The sequence below is a fragment of the Haliotis asinina genome, chromosome 3, assembly GCF_037392515.1.
Source record: "Haliotis asinina isolate JCU_RB_2024 chromosome 3, JCU_Hal_asi_v2, whole genome shotgun sequence".
In the NCBI taxonomy this organism is placed as follows: Eukaryota; Metazoa; Mollusca; class Gastropoda; order Lepetellida; family Haliotidae; genus Haliotis; species Haliotis asinina.
Window position 1 is genome coordinate 32,825,510 of NC_090282.1, and position 18,307 is coordinate 32,843,816.

The 18,307-nt window shown below is 38.6% G+C and overlaps 3 protein-coding genes across 4 annotated transcripts in view; 1 reads left to right on the top strand and 2 right to left on the bottom strand.

Annotated features, from left to right (window-relative positions):
• LOC137277828 (uncharacterized) overlaps positions 1 to 17,603 on the bottom strand; it is a 34,115-nt gene extending 16,512 nt beyond the window's left edge. The window contains exons 1-4 of one of the 2 annotated variants that reach the window (XM_067809788.1): positions 17,539 to 17,603; positions 5,530 to 5,607; positions 1,553 to 1,605; positions 325 to 391 (exon numbers count right to left, since the gene is read on the bottom strand). In XM_067809788.1, the coding sequence (XP_067665889.1) occupies positions 325 to 391; positions 1,553 to 1,605; positions 5,530 to 5,593 (184 nt within the window). In that variant the 5' untranslated portion in view covers positions 5,594 to 5,607; positions 17,539 to 17,603. Of the gene's footprint in view, positions 1 to 324; positions 392 to 1,552; positions 1,606 to 5,529; positions 5,608 to 17,236; positions 17,359 to 17,538 lie in introns of those variants that run through there. The other variant, XM_067809789.1, reaches the window with a different exon arrangement.
• Positions 9,970 to 12,448, top strand: LOC137278831 (uncharacterized). The gene is made up of 5 exons (XM_067811341.1): positions 9,970 to 10,240; positions 10,480 to 10,638; positions 10,795 to 11,019; positions 11,221 to 11,321; positions 11,595 to 12,448. Exons 1-5 carry the CDS (start codon positions 10,030 to 10,032, stop codon positions 12,357 to 12,359), a joined length of 1,461 nt encoding a protein of 486 aa, XP_067667442.1. The 5' UTR covers positions 9,970 to 10,029; the 3' UTR covers positions 12,360 to 12,448.
• On the bottom strand, positions 12,418 to 14,689 carry LOC137277830 (uncharacterized). Its single transcript, XM_067809793.1, has 4 exons — positions 14,416 to 14,689; positions 13,889 to 14,044; positions 13,596 to 13,722; positions 12,418 to 13,326 (listed from the first exon to the last, which is right to left on the bottom strand). The coding sequence occupies exons 1-4, from the start codon at positions 14,457 to 14,459 to the stop codon at positions 12,418 to 12,420; spliced, it is 1,236 nt and encodes a 411-aa protein (XP_067665894.1). The 5' UTR covers positions 14,460 to 14,689.
• Positions 17,604 to 18,307: the final 704 nt, after the last annotated feature.

Below are 18,307 nucleotides of genomic sequence, written 5' to 3' on the forward strand. Positions count from 1 at the left end.
CAAGTAAGCATCAAACTTACAGGTCACAGGTTTGCGTAGACCACAGTAAATCAAGACATTATTCGGATATATCTGGTATCTTAAACTAGCTAACCAAAACCATTTGTGTTTGCTTATGAGAAAATGTGCTTGGTCGTTTGGCAACTGCAACCAATCTATGATTATTTCAGTTAATCGGTACACTACTAGTGTGTGTACTCATGCTGGTTCAAAATGGCTTCTCCACTCAAGTCATCATCTTTAACACCAACTGGGAGGCCAGGTTAACACAAGTACCAACTTTACCACCTCAATGCAAAATCAGACCCATTTGTATATACATACCTTCCGTCAGATATTTGTAGGCATAGCCTATCTCCTGAAACCTTTCCTTGGCACCGGGTTCAGTATTCTGGTAACCATAGTAACAACAGAACATTCAATAGGACAAGTGAAGACAACCAAGTAAAACTTAATCATTATGGTTGTAACATATGCTATATTTGGCATTACACCTTCTCAGTAAAGGACAGATTCTAGTACATTTGTTGTGTTGAGTCCCACCAAGGATTTGAACCCACACCAGCACACAAAATCAGCCATCTAACTACTTAGCCACCATAGCTTCCACTATGGCAATCTGGTGTCTGACCTCAAATCAATGAAACCCTCCAGAAGAGACATACTAGAATCTGTACTTCACCAAGAGAGTGTAATCCCAAATAATACATGTGTTACCTCTGACCAGTTTTTAAATGGAATTGCGTATTCATTATGTTTGTCAACTGAATCTCTAATAAGTTCAAATGTACAACCGTTATCAAACATACACAGACAGTAAGTCCTCCACATCCTAACTCATAAGGATATCCACAAGAAGCAAACCAAAATAGGTCATCAATTCATCCAAGGACACATGGTGAGGAAGAAGGGGACTTCCTAAACACGTGATTGGTAAACCCATGAGATAATTCGTGTTCAACAGGTGGTCTTCAAATCCTGGTCTGTGATTCAAGTGTAGTGAGTTTCAGTTTTACACTGCCAGCAATATTCCAGCAATATGACAGGGACACCAGAAACAGTCTTCACAGATTGTGAAGCGTGAAATCAAACCTGGCTCTCCGGGATGATGAGCAGACGCACCAGGTTGAGGAGACGGTGTCCTCTCACTTAGCCAGATTTGGTTAAAACAGGTGTCTCACATAGCCAGAGTGGGGTTTGGCTGACTAGTGTTAGTGTTTTGACAGCACTTAGTCCACATCAGCCATAGTCTGTATCACAAAAATCCTGAGTCAGGAGACAGGTCCCCAATTAACAGAGCAAGGAATGCATGCAACAAACACTGCATCTACCAACATAATGAACACAGCCTATGTCTCACCACATCTGGAATTTTCCATACTTGTATACTTCTGACAGTGACAGTTAACACTTTGTTAACCAGGATCACCAATATTACAATTACTTACACTGAAAATTCCTTGCAGGTCCTGCAATACACCTACCAAACATTACTGATTTGATCACTACATGTATTTACAAATGTTTAGGAGATGATTCTGTACTTCCTCACCTTGTCAGGATGGTACTGTTTGGCTAGCCTGTGATAGCTCTTCTTAATTTCATCTGAAAAATATATACACACCTTCAGACTGGCTTTAATACAAATTAATATGAATGTGATAAACAACAGAATAAACAACATTATTGTCATGGATCAAACAACCATTATCCGACAAGGCTGAATTAAGTATCAACCTTGTTCAGTATACCTTGTTGTTTACTCATGATTCGGTCAGTGTGAAACCAAGTCAAAAGTTTAGACTCACTTGTGCAAATATAGCATAGACTCACTAGTGCAAATATAGCAATTAACTGCGGGTGACTGGTTTAACTAAATTTTGCATACTATTCCATACTGTTTAACAGTACTATTTACACATGACTTAGTGTATTGAAAAACAAATTCAGAACATTGAAAAGATTATTGTCATGAGTTCAATAAAAGACAAAAATCTGAGAAAATTGGCAAACTCTGAACAAAACTTAACACCAAAACACTGTTCACATACACAATATTTGCATATGTTTTTCAGCAATTTGATGCATGATCCTTGTGCATTTCAACAGCATGAGGTTTACAGTTGGCTCCCGGAAGTTTGTGGAGAAATCAAACTTCAGTGTTACCAAATACAGGCCCCCCTAAGTAATTGAAGGAATTACAGCAAATTTGAAGGAATTGCATCCCAAATGTAAACAAACGCAACCCACTCATGAAACAATTGCAGCCATATCGGCAATTTAGCGGCAATAACAGAAACACATCGGCCATACCGGAAGCAATGTCGGTAATACTTGAAACACACTCGTCCGTCTTCAGAGATTTTTCGGCTCACATCTGTGATTTGTCGGTCGCGAACACAAACTCACGCAGCAAAACATGGCGTCGTTCAAAGAAGCACCCGTCTCGGTGAGTTTTGTTTTAATTCCTACTATTACATTTTTATACTTATCCATCTTTGACCACCCATGTTGAATGCGTTTAGGTATGAGGTGTTGTTGGGGCTATAGCTTATTTTTTAGGAAAAGACTGTCACTGCAGAAGAGTGTCACAAGTCATGTCCCTGGAGGTTGTTTACATCTGAAACTCCAGGGGCATGACTTGTGAAAAATCTCTGAAGACGGCTGAGTGTGTTTCAAGTATTACTGACATTGCTTCCGATATGGCTGATGTGTTTCTGTTATTACCGCTAAATTGCCGATATGGCTGCAATTGTTTCACGAGTGGGCTGCGTTTGTTTACATTTGAGATGCCATTCCTTCAAATTTGCTGTAATTCCTTCAATTACTGAAATATTTATACGAAAAATATAATGAGAGTTTCTAGTGAGCCTAAACTTGTGATAAGCAGTATATTTTCAAAATTTGTCTATTGAAGGCCTCACTTAGCCAGTTGCAGAAGATTTCACAGCATGAAGTAACGCTCAACTGTGATGAGCCATTTCTGTCTCAATAAGCATTCAGTCATTAGAGTTTAAAAAAACAAAAATGTTTGTTCACAAATATAGACAAGACAAAATTATGTTCAGGTACACGGATGCCCCCTCTGCTGTAGGAAGCGTTTCCTACACTGAGTGTGCTTTGGTGATTAATTTCTGCTAAAGCCAGACCAATTTTGTTTCTTGTTTTACGGATTTTTGTCCTCTGAAAACCTAAAGGCAGGCGAGGAAAAAATAGAAAAATAAAATTTCTAATCAAAGTAATATTCCTTCCAAATACGCAAAGTATTTTACTTTTGGCAATTTATGAAGTGAATAAGGGTCAAAAAACAACCTGAAAAGTATCTTCTTGTGATTTTACATTTTTAGGCACCAAAATACATTAGGATTTTAATTTTTGAGCGGGGAAAATTAAGTTTTATTTTCTTTTTTATTCTTGAAAAAATATGGCAGGTGGATCCGTAAAACAAGAAATAAAATTGGTTTGGCCTAAACAAGTTAATCTCCCATTTCATTGTCATCAGAGACAACTTCATCAAATTATTTTCTAAGTTCAAATGAATCTAAGCATACAAAAAAACTATAACATTCAAAAACAAAATATGAGATGCACACCTTTAGAGTTTCTATAATAGACATATGTAAGCTGAATGATTGTTTGTGCAGTGTTTTTTGAGGAGAAGAGGGCAAAGTACACCCCCTGTTGTATGGAACAAACAGGATGAATAGAATCAAAGTCAGCTAAGTTCAAACATCTGTAGAAGTGACAAAAATAAGAAATTGAATGAACAGGGTATGAAATGCATAAATATATAGTCCCAATACAACACATGTAGAACTAAAAGCTCAATCAATTCTGATGAGCAGCTTTTGTGGAGAAGTGGATAGACTTCATCCCCCATAACACTATATTCAGAGAGAAATTCAACAAGCATTGTCACATGACCTTGAAAATGATGTGAAGGTCACAAAAAATCGACTGGGCCCTATACCATCTGTAGATGAAGCTTGGTGTCAAATATGAAAAAAATCCAGTGACCAGTTATTGAGATATCTCAATGATGAGCTAAACATGTAGGTGAAAATGCTGATACCTTAGAAGCATCAGTGTGACCTTGAAAATGATGTGAAGGTCACCAAATGCCATCCCTAGACAAAATATGAAAACAATTCAGTGACTAGTTCTTGAGATGTGTTGCTGAAAGAGTGAAATGTAAAAGTCCCCTTGTGACCTTGAAATGAAGGTCAAGGTCACCAAACCTGACCAGCACCTTTCTCAAACAGTGAAGAACCTAGGTACCAAATATGAAAAGAATGTAGACAACTGTTCTTTGGTTATTCCATTTTGTATGTTACATTCTGATAGAGGGACAGAACCTAATACTATATCCCACGCTTCACGCTAAACGTGTGGCGGCGAATAGCAAAATTTATATAAGTTCAGATGCCACTAAAATTGGAAAAATGAACAAAATACAAAATAAAATATGAGATGCACACCTTTACAGTCCCCATAAAGTGTAATCTATATGAATCCAATACAATAAGTTTTGAGGAGAAGGGGATAAGGTACACCCTACCATCGTCCCTTATTATCATCACTGGGAAATTCAGCAAAATGTACCTAAGTTTGAATGTCTCTAAATATACAAAAAGGCAATAAAGTATGAACACAAAATATGAGATGAACACCATTAGACTCCAAAGAAAGCCCATCTATTAAGTTCACTGAATTCCACAGAGCATTTTTGTGGAGAAGCGGATAGAGTATATTCCCTGTTTTGAACGGACTGATGGACGGACATTGTCAGAGAGTAACCCTATACACCCCCAGCCATATATGGCGAGGACATAAAAAATACTTTGGCAATCTGATTGGAAATTTTGAACCACTTAAAACTCATGTGTCCTTGATGGAATTTTGGTCGTAAAAGTAAATGCTGGCTCAAATAGTTGAAATATCAAGTTGCAAACCCAACCAGAATCTGAGATTATATTTTGTCTTTGTCACTCATGGTGGCTAGTGGTCCTGTGTGTAGACCTCAGGTCACAATCAGTTGAAGTTAAGCACTGTCAAACTCAGACAGTGCTTGGCTGGGTGACTGTGTTTGGCAGTTTGACTCCTGAGAGTTTTTAGAACCTCGGTCCTGCCCCACAATGAAGCACATGGAAACATGTGGTCTCACCTTAGGCAAGTGAGTTTGTTCAAATTTGCCTCTGTTCACCTAGCAGAAAATGGGTACCCGATGAGACAAAGTCCTGTGACTATAACCTTCTAGCGCCTTAGAGGCAGCTTGGGTTATCCGAGTTAATGATAATCAGATTCTGATTTTAGCGTCCAGTGAGCAACTAGTCAGATGGATAGTAGGTATAAGTGAATTATTATCATATTATCATCACTCAAGATTCCACTGTTGCACCTATCTACACACAAGGTGTAATATTATTTGAGCTCCATTTCATAACAATCTGCAGAACACTGACAATCACTGGATCTAAAGCATGTATCATAACCAACTGAAGAATTATTGTCTCAACAGAATTCACATACCATCACTAGCATCATAAGGCACTTCCAACACTTCCAAACACTTTCGTCTCTCTCTTTCCGACATGGCACTTCATTCAGCTGTAAACAAGAGAACAAGACTGTATGATAAGTAAAGTGATCAGAACCTAGATTTTCAAAGATCTCTTAGCGTTAAGACAGTCATAAGTGCCATATATTAACATTAACATACGACTATCTTAGCGCCAAGAGAGCTTCGAAAATCCGGGCCCGGGAAAGAATGATTTCCCATACAAAAACTAATATTCATATAAAATTTAGCAATCATATTAATTTTGTAAACTCATTACAGGAGCAGAAATCTACTTTCATTAAAAAGAACATTCAAATAAATTGTAAAGTACACTTTTTAATAAGGGTTGTAAACCTACCATTACTTCTTTAATTATGCATTGTCACTCAATGCTGATACTCCAATCAAGAGAATTAACCAACTTGCCACAGCTTGTCAATTTCAGTAATAACATGGGGTGGTGGGGTAGCCTAGTGGTTAAAGCGTTCGCTCGTCACACCGAAGACCCGGGTTCAATTCCCCACATGGGTAAAATGTGTGAGGCCCATTCTCCGGTGTCCCCGCCTTGATATAGCTGGAATATTGCTAAATGCGGCGTAAAACCAAACTCACTCACTGACTCAGTAATAAGTAGTTCACACATGCCAGCCTGTCTACAATGTTAAATATACATCATGATAATACTCTAACCTTTCTCATCAAGAACTTGATTGGTTCATTGAGAAATGGTGTTTAAATCACTCTTGCCCGAGACATGAGTGATTAATCTGACAGAATCTAGAGCCTGATTTCAAGTAAAACTTCAATTTAAAAAGTATAAGTTAAGAATAATTTTGCAAGACATTCATTATGGCATATAACTGTCTGAATCTTATTGCAATTTCTTATGCCAGGGCTTGATTTAAGAGATATTAACCTACTTGCACCAGGTGCAACCTAAGATAAAGACCTAGTTGCAGCAGCCAAATTCCAGTTGCAACATCAGAGGTTTGGGTGCAAAAAAACATATTTCTGTGATGTAGTACCCATGAAACCATAGTAGCGCAGAGACACAGCAGGTTTATTGTTTATTTATTTCTCAAAAATTGACTTTTACATGGTGCAAGTTAAACTCATCACTTGGATGCACTTATAATATTGGGTTGCACCCACAGATCAAGCCTGGACTCTGTATGAATAAAGTCTAGATACTCTCTTTCTCTGTTGTGCTGGATTTATTACATGCTATTAACAGCTACTAATACAAATGTGGCAGTACAGAAATTGTTAGTTGAGCAACAAGACAAAAACATCTAGCAAAGGATTCCACAATAATTCAACGATTGATTAATCACTGTTATCTTGCACAGTCTATCAAAAGTAAATCTCTAAATATGTAGGTAATACATTCATAGGCAAGAAATGCTGACGTGAAACAACATACTTTGTTCAAAGGACTAGTAGATAATACGCTGATTGACTTCTCATTGTTATCCAAGTCAACAGATTGTTCATATCAAACCAGTAATGTAGTTGTCAAATGTACTGTATGAGCAGACCAATGAGATTTTATGGCTTAATGAAACATCTCAAACAGTCACAAAACTACCTGAGAAACAAACCATCTCAAATATTATATCTATGTCATCATATCAGAAAATGCTACAGAAATTTTACAATTTTTGATGCTTCCTTTATTTTTTATTGTTGCATATGAATGGGATAATGTTCCTGAGAGGTTTTACTAATTACACTGGCTTTCATTAAATTTCAATAGGTAGGATAGTTTTCTGTTAATGGAGACAAGATGACACTTCATGTTATGATAACAAAATAGACAGACAGATAGACAGAAATTCTGTCTAATTTAATCGCTTGATGTTTCTTGGATTTCATCACACCATTTTAGAGTAGTTTTACAGACTCTCTATCATGTCATTACAAAGCATACATGTGCCTACCAATGGAGTCATTCCCCTAGCCCCAGCACCTCTAGCCTTCTAGTTGCTTGTAACTACTGACGTATAGAGGGGTCGAGTCCTACCAGTTTACCAAACAGTTAAAGGGGCGGTGGGGTAGCCTAGTCATTAAAGTGTTCGCTTCTCATGCCGAGGACACGAGTTGGATTCCCCACATGGGTACATGTGAAGCCCATTTTCTGGTGTCCCCCACTGTGATATTGTTGGAATATTGCTAAAGGCGGCGTAAAACTAAACTCACTCACCCACTCAAACAGTTAAACATGCATTTGTCTTAATATTGGAACATTCTGTAAAATACTTTCCCAATAAAAAGTAGCAAGGACATTCAAAATGTATATCTGGACAGTGGTTACAAGGAAGACATGAGGATCTACTATAAGAAATGTCTAGCTAACCTGATCAGTCGTACTTCTAACTAATCATTCCTCACTGATGGAAGTTGAAAGTGGCAGTGGTATGCGACATGATACAAAACATGCAAATAACCATAATTGAAGAAAGAATTGAAAACAGACTGTGGGCACTATATCTAGCACCACAATTAGTAGAAACGTTTTCAAAGGTGGGTAACTGGCAGACGTTTTTCCCCACCTATCAGTGAGTGAGTGAGTTTGCTTTTACGTCACTTTTAGCAATATTCCAGCGCTATCACGGCGGGGGACACCAGAAAATGGGCCTCACACATTGTACCCATTTGGGGAATCGAACCCGGGTTCCCCATCTATCACTGCAATTTGTACAAGTCTATATTACTTTCAATCAGAATACTAGAAATTCAGGTAAGAGTTCCGTCTGTACCCCCCCTCCCAAAACATTAACTTATGAACTGTCACTCAAATTAATCACTAGTTATACCATCAATAATGTGTGTAAGGCATCAAAAACAATATATGACTTGCAATAACTGCCGTTCCCGTATTCAGCCTTGGGAGTCGAACGGGAGTCCACATCTGTTGAGGTCAGCGTGACATCATCACCATATGTAAGCTATTTTCCATACAACTTATCAATACTCAAGAAAAGTACAACGTACGTCTACTGGCCTCCCGAGTAAACGGAGCCAATGTCCTCTGCAATGTTTCTCGGCACTACAGCGATACATATACTTGGCTACATGTAGAGCAAAGTAAGGTCGCCGAGTGTGTGTTGTCGGTAGTTCCCTTTTGATGCACCACCACCGGTTTTCGATCAGGTTTGTATCGACACCATTAGTGGGATTTGGCACTAAATACAAATAATCTTTACTGGAAATGGCGGATTATTTGCAAATCACTAGAAACGATAGTTGGGAACCTTACCCTTGCGATTAACTGTGTAAGTGCGAGTTAGTACTTGCTGACAGTTAGGACAAGTAGCTCCGGCTGGTAACACCCCGTACCGCTGGCAAAATGAAACAGTGCTCTCGGTGCTACCTAAATGTGAAAGTAGACAGAAAAGATTCTTTGGAGGAGAGTGTTTAGCATTGTCCAGAACGTGTAACAACCCAGGGTGCTGGACGAGGTGCTGGGGAGACGCTACGAAGGGGTGTGGGGTGAGACACTGCGTGGACAGGTGAAGGTATGTAAGAGCGTGGAGGTGAGACAGACTGGAAGGGGTCTGCAGGAGTTATACTGCACTTACAGGGACGGCTCGTTTCAGATGGTTCAGCGATCGGGACTTTTAATAATGCGTTTAGGGCATGCTTGAAGGAGACGGCGTACTCGGATTTGCAGGAGATACGGGAGCAGTGTTTGTACTATTTCTGCAAATGTTAATATTTTGAGTAAGTGAAAAAGATACACCTGTGCTGGACACTGAACTAATACCAGGCTGACTGTCACTCGTTCGTCGTTCAGTTGATGGGTCACTGACGCTTGATGAACCTGGTGAGTCCTCGTTCAAGTCACCATCCGATAACGGAGGAAAGAAATACAACAGTGGATCTGGTGAAGAAGAGGGCTCAGAATCTCGTACTACGTTAGGGGGAATATCTAAACTAGAGTATGACGACATGGCTTCTAATTTTTGTCTTTCTCCTACACCGGGAATGTGTACCACGCCCAGCTTGGGTCTCGCATGGGAATTTACTCAAAAAGCATTAAATCATGGGACGTCATTACATACAAGCAATCGGTAACAAAATCATCATATGCACGGGAAAAGCACAACTAATTTCGCACTCACCAACAGCATACGACATCACAATTCCTTTACTACAATTAGTTGTTAAGCCACTATTACCTCCATATGTCAACAAGGTAACGGAAAAAATAAATTCACGGGGAACGGGGTTCGATCTCATGAACTCGCCACCCTTATCTCATAGTGTGTGTCCCCTGTTCCTCGGAGCCACCGATACCTCTGAAATGATCTCGTCAATAAGCCATTTTCCAGTTCGTTTAGAGTTATGTCCCTTTGCAAAACCACGTGACCGCGGGCAAACGGTCAAAACAAACGGCTGTCAAATTTTGTAACGTGTTTGACGGTGCACCGACCACTATCTGACGTGTACACCGAGAGAAGTTGAAGATGCCTTTCCACCACTGTTGCTATGGCTTGTGCAAGTCTGATAACAGGTACAAGGATCGCCATGACATGGCACACGTATTTTTTATTCCTTTTCCGAAACCGAAGAGTCAACCGGAGAAATGTTTGAGGTGGACGAGGGCCTGTGGTCGAGAGGGATTTGATGTGAAAAGCATCACGAGGCACACATACATTTGTTCCAAACACTTCGTAGGTGAGGTTTTTTTTGTGAATATGCTACTCTGCTGTGTTTGTTTGCGTCAGGTGAAAGTGAAAATTGAGCATGTATCGTCAATGCAAATCATTAATCTCTCGAACAATGAAAAAAAACTACAACCTGAGTCACAGATATATAAGTGGTTACATGTTGTAAAATAGTGCACCTATGCAAATTTTTAAACTGTTGTTTCAGTGCTCGTGTTAACTACAACTGGTTTATAAATATTCTGTCAGGTGGCCGTGGACCAACTGTGGATTTCCCCGACCCAGTCCCTGTAACCTCCACGCCCTCGAAGCCCAGACCACCACCTCGTCATAGACAGGCTGATCGAGTGACTTCAGACACTCCATGCGAAAAGAGAAGTGTGGAGGATGATGTCTTACCTACCAAATGTATGCATGTTTAAAAACATTCACTTTAGCATGTTGCTTTACAATTAATGCATTGTCTTGTTTTGGATTGAATCCTTTTTATGTGATAATTGTACATACTTGTATATGCTCTATGTTAATATTCGTTCGGTCTAATTATGTTCAATTATTTAGCAGGTGAAATTCAAACGGGCATGGACATTGTTGGTCCAATGACAGCTCTTGGTGATCATGCCTACTGCACTGTCAAATCTACTGCTGATGCCTCTACACAAACAAACCTGTGTTTTGATGACATCAGCACATACACAGATGATATGCTGCAGAACCCCAAGATGTTGACAAAAAAATTAACAATGGATAACATCACTAAAAACAACAAAAGCAGCAAGTTTTACACTGGTAAATATATTACATGTTGTTGTGTATTAACATAAATACATACAAAATACCTGCATATATAAATGAAATAACTTAATTATTACACTGATAAATCCTTTGGGGTTTTGCACTGTAAGCAAAATACAACATTCATGTTTAATTTATTATTCAACTTCACATAGTCAATGAAGATAGATGATCAGTTTTACACATTTACAACAGGGCTCAGTATTGCCATGCTCATGTTGGTGTTCAACTGGCTGAAAGACAAGGCTGCCAGGATGACCTACTGGAGAGGACAAAGCGAGACAAAGCAGGATGGGGTGTGTTTGTCATTAGTGGTCATGTCAGAACATATCAAAGGATCTTACATACTATATACACCATTCCATACTGGTTACATTTTCAGAAATAGTTTATTATGGTCAGAACATAAAGACATACTACTGATAATAAAGAATGTTCCTAATTAACACATCTCTGAATTTTAGCTGGCAACCAGTGCATTATTTCCAAAATAGTTTCTGACAACATCAGTTCACAATGTAAATGGTACAGCAGAGTAAATGTTAACAATTTCCTACTTTGTATTGCAGCAAAAATCCAGCAGAGGCCCCTCAAGACTGCTCTCTCTGTATGAGGAATTCATCATCACTCTGATGCGTCTACGGCGAGCTAATGATGTGGAGCAGTTGTCAGATTTATTTGGTGTTTCAAATTCCCACATAAGTAGAATTTTCAACACATGGATCAATCTGATGTACAAAGAATTATGTTTTCTTATCAAGTGGCCTTCCACAAGACAGGTGAAACACAATCTTCCTAAATGTTTTAAATATTTTCCAAATACCAAAGCAGTTATTGATTGTACAGAATTTCTACTTCAAAAACCAAGCATTCCTTCCAGCCAGAGAGTAACATGGTCATCTTATAAACATAGAAATACCTTAAAGTGTTTGGTTGCTTGCTCTCCTAAAGGTTCATTTACATTTGTTTCAAAATTATGGTCAGGCAGCATTTCAGATAGGAAGATAGTTCAGCAGTCTGGTTTCTTAGATTTACTCTCTGAACATGATGACATCATGGCTGATAGAGGCTTTTTAATAAGAGATCTGTTAGCCTTTAAGAAGGCAACTCTCAACATACCACCATTTTCTCATGGGAGACAACTCAGTTCAGTAGCAGTTACCAAAACTAGGAGAATAGCAAGTGCTAGAATACATGTTGAGAGAGCTATTGGTAGGCTGAAAGAATATAAACTATTACAGGGTGTTATTCCTTTGAAAATGAAAGGTTCTCTTTGTCAGTGTGTGAATGTGGAAGCTTCACTGTGTAACTTGGACAATGTTCTTGCTAAGTAGACTTTGGGTTCATTCAAAAGAAATACATGTACCTCATACAGTAAACAGGAAGTTTCAGTCAGAGCTGACAAAAGTCTTCATCTATTTTACTTGTCTGCAGCAATGAAGGAAGCAATTGTTTTACATAAATAGATTTGATTTTTCTGATCATAGACTCAAAGAATTGTTCATGAAAAGGTACATTAATAACATGTATACCTTTCCTTGTGTAAATGACCAGATCACAGGACTGAAATCCATATATGCCTAATTGGCCTTGAATTTGATAATAATAATCACTGTCATCTTTAAGGTGCCAATTACCATCTTTCAGGTAACACCCCCTATTTTGTGCAGCACTTTTAGGATCACAGTCTCGCAAAGCCCATGGACATTTAATTTCTAACAGTTTGTCTTGATGATTTTCTTTGCATTGACATTCAACTGTACCATCCACTGAAGTACCAAGGAAAGGATTTTCCTTATCAATCAATAAACCTTTTATTTTCACAGATAATTTTGTATGTCTCCTTCTTTCAATCTGTGTGTACATTTCTTTGGCCTTGCTTTCCCTTTTCTTACCCCACACAATAGCAGATGGTACATTGCTAATGTCAGTGCTAAGACTGTCATGGAGCAAACATTTCACTAACTTTGAGCAGTCAATGTTTTTGTTCTTTTCAAAAGCATCTGCCCTGGTGCAAACACGTTTAAAATTTGAACTAGTCACCATGCCTTTTCTCATAACTGACCATGTAGGATTCTCACTCTGCCCTGTTGTTTCATGTTCAATGTAACTAATGTCATCAGGACAATATTTCAGTCTATCAATAATGTCCTCAGAAATGTCAGAACAAGGAGGCAACTCAAGGGCCTCTAGTTTCTTGAGTAGGGACATAGCAACACATTCCTCATTAATTTTCATTGCTTGAATCTGTGTGTCAGTGGGATCAAGGAGGCTCTCCAAGGCACAAGCATTAGGATTGATCTGCAAATGTGAAAGTTTTGGATAAGTTACATAATACATATATAATATAATTCACCTGAGATACATCTCGTGCTGAACACTGAAAACTGTCCTTTTCTGTCATGATTCCACATTGGAAGTGTTATAAGCATTAAGTGCATTGTTTCACAGATAGATATTCACTGATTTCACCTTTTCCAAAAACTTTTATATGAATACTTAACATTTTCATGTTTAAGCTACATATCACATGTTGCAAACTGAAATAGAAATATTTCAGTCATTCTAACCTGATGCAGTGAGGCTGCAAAATTGGCCACCTGTTCAAGTGATGGATTTGATCTGTCACTTATTGGTCGAGGATCAAAAGTATCCTGGCCATAGTCACTACTTGTGTCAGCAAGCGTTTGTCCATAACTGCAACACAGTACAGATTGGTTATACATATAGCAACATTAAATATATTTCCATTTATTTCCTGTTGTTTGTCATTTATTTAAAACCAGATTATGTTATATATTATTGACCACTTACAGACTAATGTATTGAAAATCCCCATATATCCTCATTTTTCTTTTTGTACCTGATTTTCTTTACTTTTAGGTGAGCCAGTGGCACAGGCTCATCATGAGGTCTTGGTCTTTTGGTCCAAAGGGAAGGGCCATCAGTGATGCTCTTTTTCTCAAAAGCTTCAATATCAAAAAGTGTTGCTGCTATATGTCTGCAGGCTCCATCAGAACTGAAATATGTGAAAAGAATATTCATAAAGGGTTTTATTTTTCTGGATAACGGTTACTTCAACAAATATTGAATATGTAATCTTCATGAGCAACATCAATAACTACTTTCACAGTATTCTGACTACGTATACAGAAATATTAGGAACTTACAAATATTGGCTATGATCCACTGAAACAAGGATATAAATGCTCATTGTTTCCAAGAGTTTGGGACTGGTTGTTTCTTTGCAAATTGAAGACAGTTGGGAAATTTGGCTTTAATGGTATTTAAGCTTGTTTAAGTTTTATGCTATGTAGTCAAAAACAGCCAATCCATTTAATTTTAAGGATCATTATGAGATTTAGACCTTCCCAGTGTTAGATCACTTACCCTCCTGGGCACTGACAGTAAGCGGTCTTAATGTCAACATTCATTTTGTCCACAGCAATCCATAGGTTGTAGAACTCGGACTTTAAGTAGGTCTTGTCCCGTTGTGTTGGCTTCACAGATGCTTTAAAAATTCCGACGGTGTCAGTAGCATCAACATACTCTACACTGTTGACATGCCCATCAGCATACAAGCGATAGTCTTGAAAAGATTTGTAAGCACGGAGCTTCCTTCTGTCGTAATCGGGCCTGAACGACACCAAGTAATTAAATACGTCATATATTCAAATTTCCGGGGATTGTGACAAATTGTTAGAGTAGCCGGGTATAAGGAAGGGATCAGAATTAATGTTCAGGTGTGATAATGTTTGGGATGCGCAGTTTACATCGGAAACATCATGCAAGACGGGCAAATTCAAGTTGGCAACACACTCGCACAAAGTGATCAATTCGCGACGAATGTAGCCTGTAAATGTCACACCACGATCTTTCAAATACATTTTCAACTGTGGTACAGTCTTTGACGAGAACATACTTGATATTTTCTTCAAATAATGATAGCAGGCCAAAGGTAAACAATATCGTCTGTCGACAAAACAAACGGAACGTCAACCTGACAGCTGTTGTTTACGTGTCGTCATGCCCGCGGTCACGTGTCACAGAGGGCAGATAACTCTAAACGGCAAAACTGGAAAATGGCTCATTAGTACAATACAACCCACACGAAAGCCTAAAAACTAGCGTCTAAATACAATAAGTTCCGCTCTGTCGGTCACCAATCTCAGTAGCACTGAGGTAACACGGAGGACTCTCGACCAGACGACCCGGGTTCGGTTCCCAGAAGCAATGTCGTTTCTTTCAGACTTAGTTAAATTCTTAGTGAAGTTAGTTTAGTTAGTTATGTAGTTCACTTAAATGCTTACACCATTGACATTACACGTATGAAAGTAGTATGATAATTTACAGGAAGTTGCCGGCAACAAGAAGAGGGTGGAGCAAAGACAGGGGAAGAAACACGGACACAGAGTAGATGGACAATAAGGCGCTTTATTCTTTATCGCCGCTCCCTCCCCCCACTTTTTTAATATTACCCCCAAACTTCTAAACCCCCATTAAACGCTTTAACCCCCAAAAATTTATACCAGCGCCCCTTTTTGAAATATTACATTGGGGAATAAATCCCCGAGACTGCATTTCTTACTGAAATAAGGGGTGCAGGCTAAAAGTCACCACAGCAAAATGGCACCTGGCGAAAACGTCATCGTTTGGACAGAACGGAACCTTCCCTTGGCGAAAACAGATACAAATGTTATGGCGAAAACGTCACAATTTTAAAAAGGATGAACATTGATATGATGATTTATTGTATTGTGAACTCTGGATAAACATTTAGTGTTTCGTAAATAGACTTTGTGAAATAAAAACATATATATTAGGTAAGTAGATGTTATTGGATTGTGAACTTTGGATGAACATTGATATGATCACTTTAGTGTTTCGTAAATAGACTTTGTGAAAACATATATATTACCTAAATATAAATAAATAATATATCAGGAATATATCAGGTAAGTATGCCCATCAACATTCAACACTAACACACAACAAGCTACTTGCATCATGTTTAGATAATAAATGCGTCTACTCTGCCGACAATGATTGGAAAGTGCTTCTCATACCCAAGCTGCTTGCATTATGTTTAGATAATAAATGCATCTACTCTGCCGACAATGATTGGAAAGTGCTTCTCATACCCAAGCTGCGTGTAGTATGTTTAGATAATAAATGCGTCTACTCTGCCGACAATGTTTGGAAAGTAAAAACATCGCACCCTTCAAACTGTATCGCGTCAACTCACAGACTATTTCAAAAGTCAATGGATCACACACCCTATGTTCACCCCACGCACCTGGTCTGTCTTCAACATTGCAGTCAGGACTAACAACTTTGTTGAAGGTATACATTTCATTTTAAAATACATACATGTAGACATTATTATAATAAAAGTTACCGATATTCTTGAATAAAATAATAATACATACAATAGTAATAACCGTATGTATTTTTCTGTTTAGGCTGGCACAGTGGATGAATAAAAAGGTGAGGGAGCAGTCACTGGGAGTTTACCGCCTGGTCCCAGAGCTATACCAGGAAGCTAAACTCCTCCCCCTCCGGACCAGGCTCATCCAGGAGGGACGTCTGAAGGCCTATGTACGAAAGACATCATCGGCAAGGCAACATGAGGTTTTCTCACTGTGGAACCAGTTCAAGGATGGTGATCTTTCCTTGTCCCAACTCCTGACGAGATGTGCGGCAATTCACGGGCCCATCCATTGAGTTTTAAAAAACTCTTATCTCAACGGTCCTTTTCAGGACCACCAAACCACCCAAAAGAAGGCTTGATAACTTGAAATAAACATCTAAACATAACAAACAATTAAACAATAAATCAACATGATAATTAAGTCAATAAAACAATGTTTGATATATGGTGACGTTTAGCCCTTTAATCAGTAACCGTTTTCGCCAATTTGGTGCCGTTTTCACCAAACGATTTTGGTGCCGTTTTCACCAAACGATTTTGGTGCCGTTCTGCTGTGGTGCCGTTTTAGCTATAACCCTGAAAAAAGAGGGATTACTGGCGGAATTATTTCCGAAATTCATTGTCTTTTGATAAACGAGGCTGTAATTGTGATCATGGTACTATTTGCAGATCACGAAACTCTGCATTGCTATTTGTCAATAGACTGACACAAGTTGATGTCAACAGATATTTGACAAACCTCGGCCCAATGAGTCCCTTCATGCGATGCATGATACTCACGTTTGAATGGAATGTCGAATTCGTACAGTGATCTCAATCAAGTATTACATGTCAATGACAAAGGGACCAAAACCTGTCACAAGTCAGTAGCGCTTTTACACTGATAACATTTTCACTTCCGTCTCCGGGAAAATAAAACGAAAGTAGTAAGACTGTCAGCACTAAAAATAATGTTATTCAATGAGACTGATAATGACAGCTTAATGTCTACAGACATTGAACTCCGGGGCAGCTGGTAAATATGAAGTGCTTAAAATCAACAAAGTTGGAATGTCATGCTGAACGAAAACTTTCACCCCTACCGGAATTCTCCATTTACGTTCCGCGCCATGTTGGAGGTTCCATGCAACGCAGTATGTTCAAAATTGTGGATTTCAGATTGGTTGGAATAGGAATATTAACTGATATTAAAAGACAGAACATGGTACTATGTACATTTAACATAAATACATGACGAGAACGGTTTTGCCCGTGGGGAATAAAAATAACGTTCCATCGATTACATCTGAAATAATATATATTAATGATATTACGTTTCACCAGAGACCATAAAAATCTTTTATATGGCCTCTGGTTTCACACACCCTTATCTCGAACTTGATTGCGGGTTTTCGTTAGTTTCTTCTCACAGATGTTCTGTTTGATTGGCATTTTAGAAGTTGGTGAGTCATACGAAAGTAAGACACTTTATGAGTGGAAACTTCTTTGTCACTTTGAAACACGAATCAAACTAATACCACACGACTGACCTGAACGCTTCATACTCGTGATACCCCGGGTGTCAGTCCGTGTAAATCCTGGTCCGTGCTTTTTTCTGTTGACCTCATGAGGGAAAAAACGCTGCCTCGATCATGTCCCTGGTTCCTCAACGCAATGCAGCTATGTTCTCAAGAAGAGATTCATCATGTTCCATATACTACATGGAAGGCAAATAAACAAGAACGGAATATCAATCAATACACAGCATTATCTAGAGACTAGGTGTTAGTCTAAGTTTTTATCCAACATTCACTCACAGACGAGCATACACCTCAACACGAACAAGTTTCGATTTCGGGTTTAGGAATATGA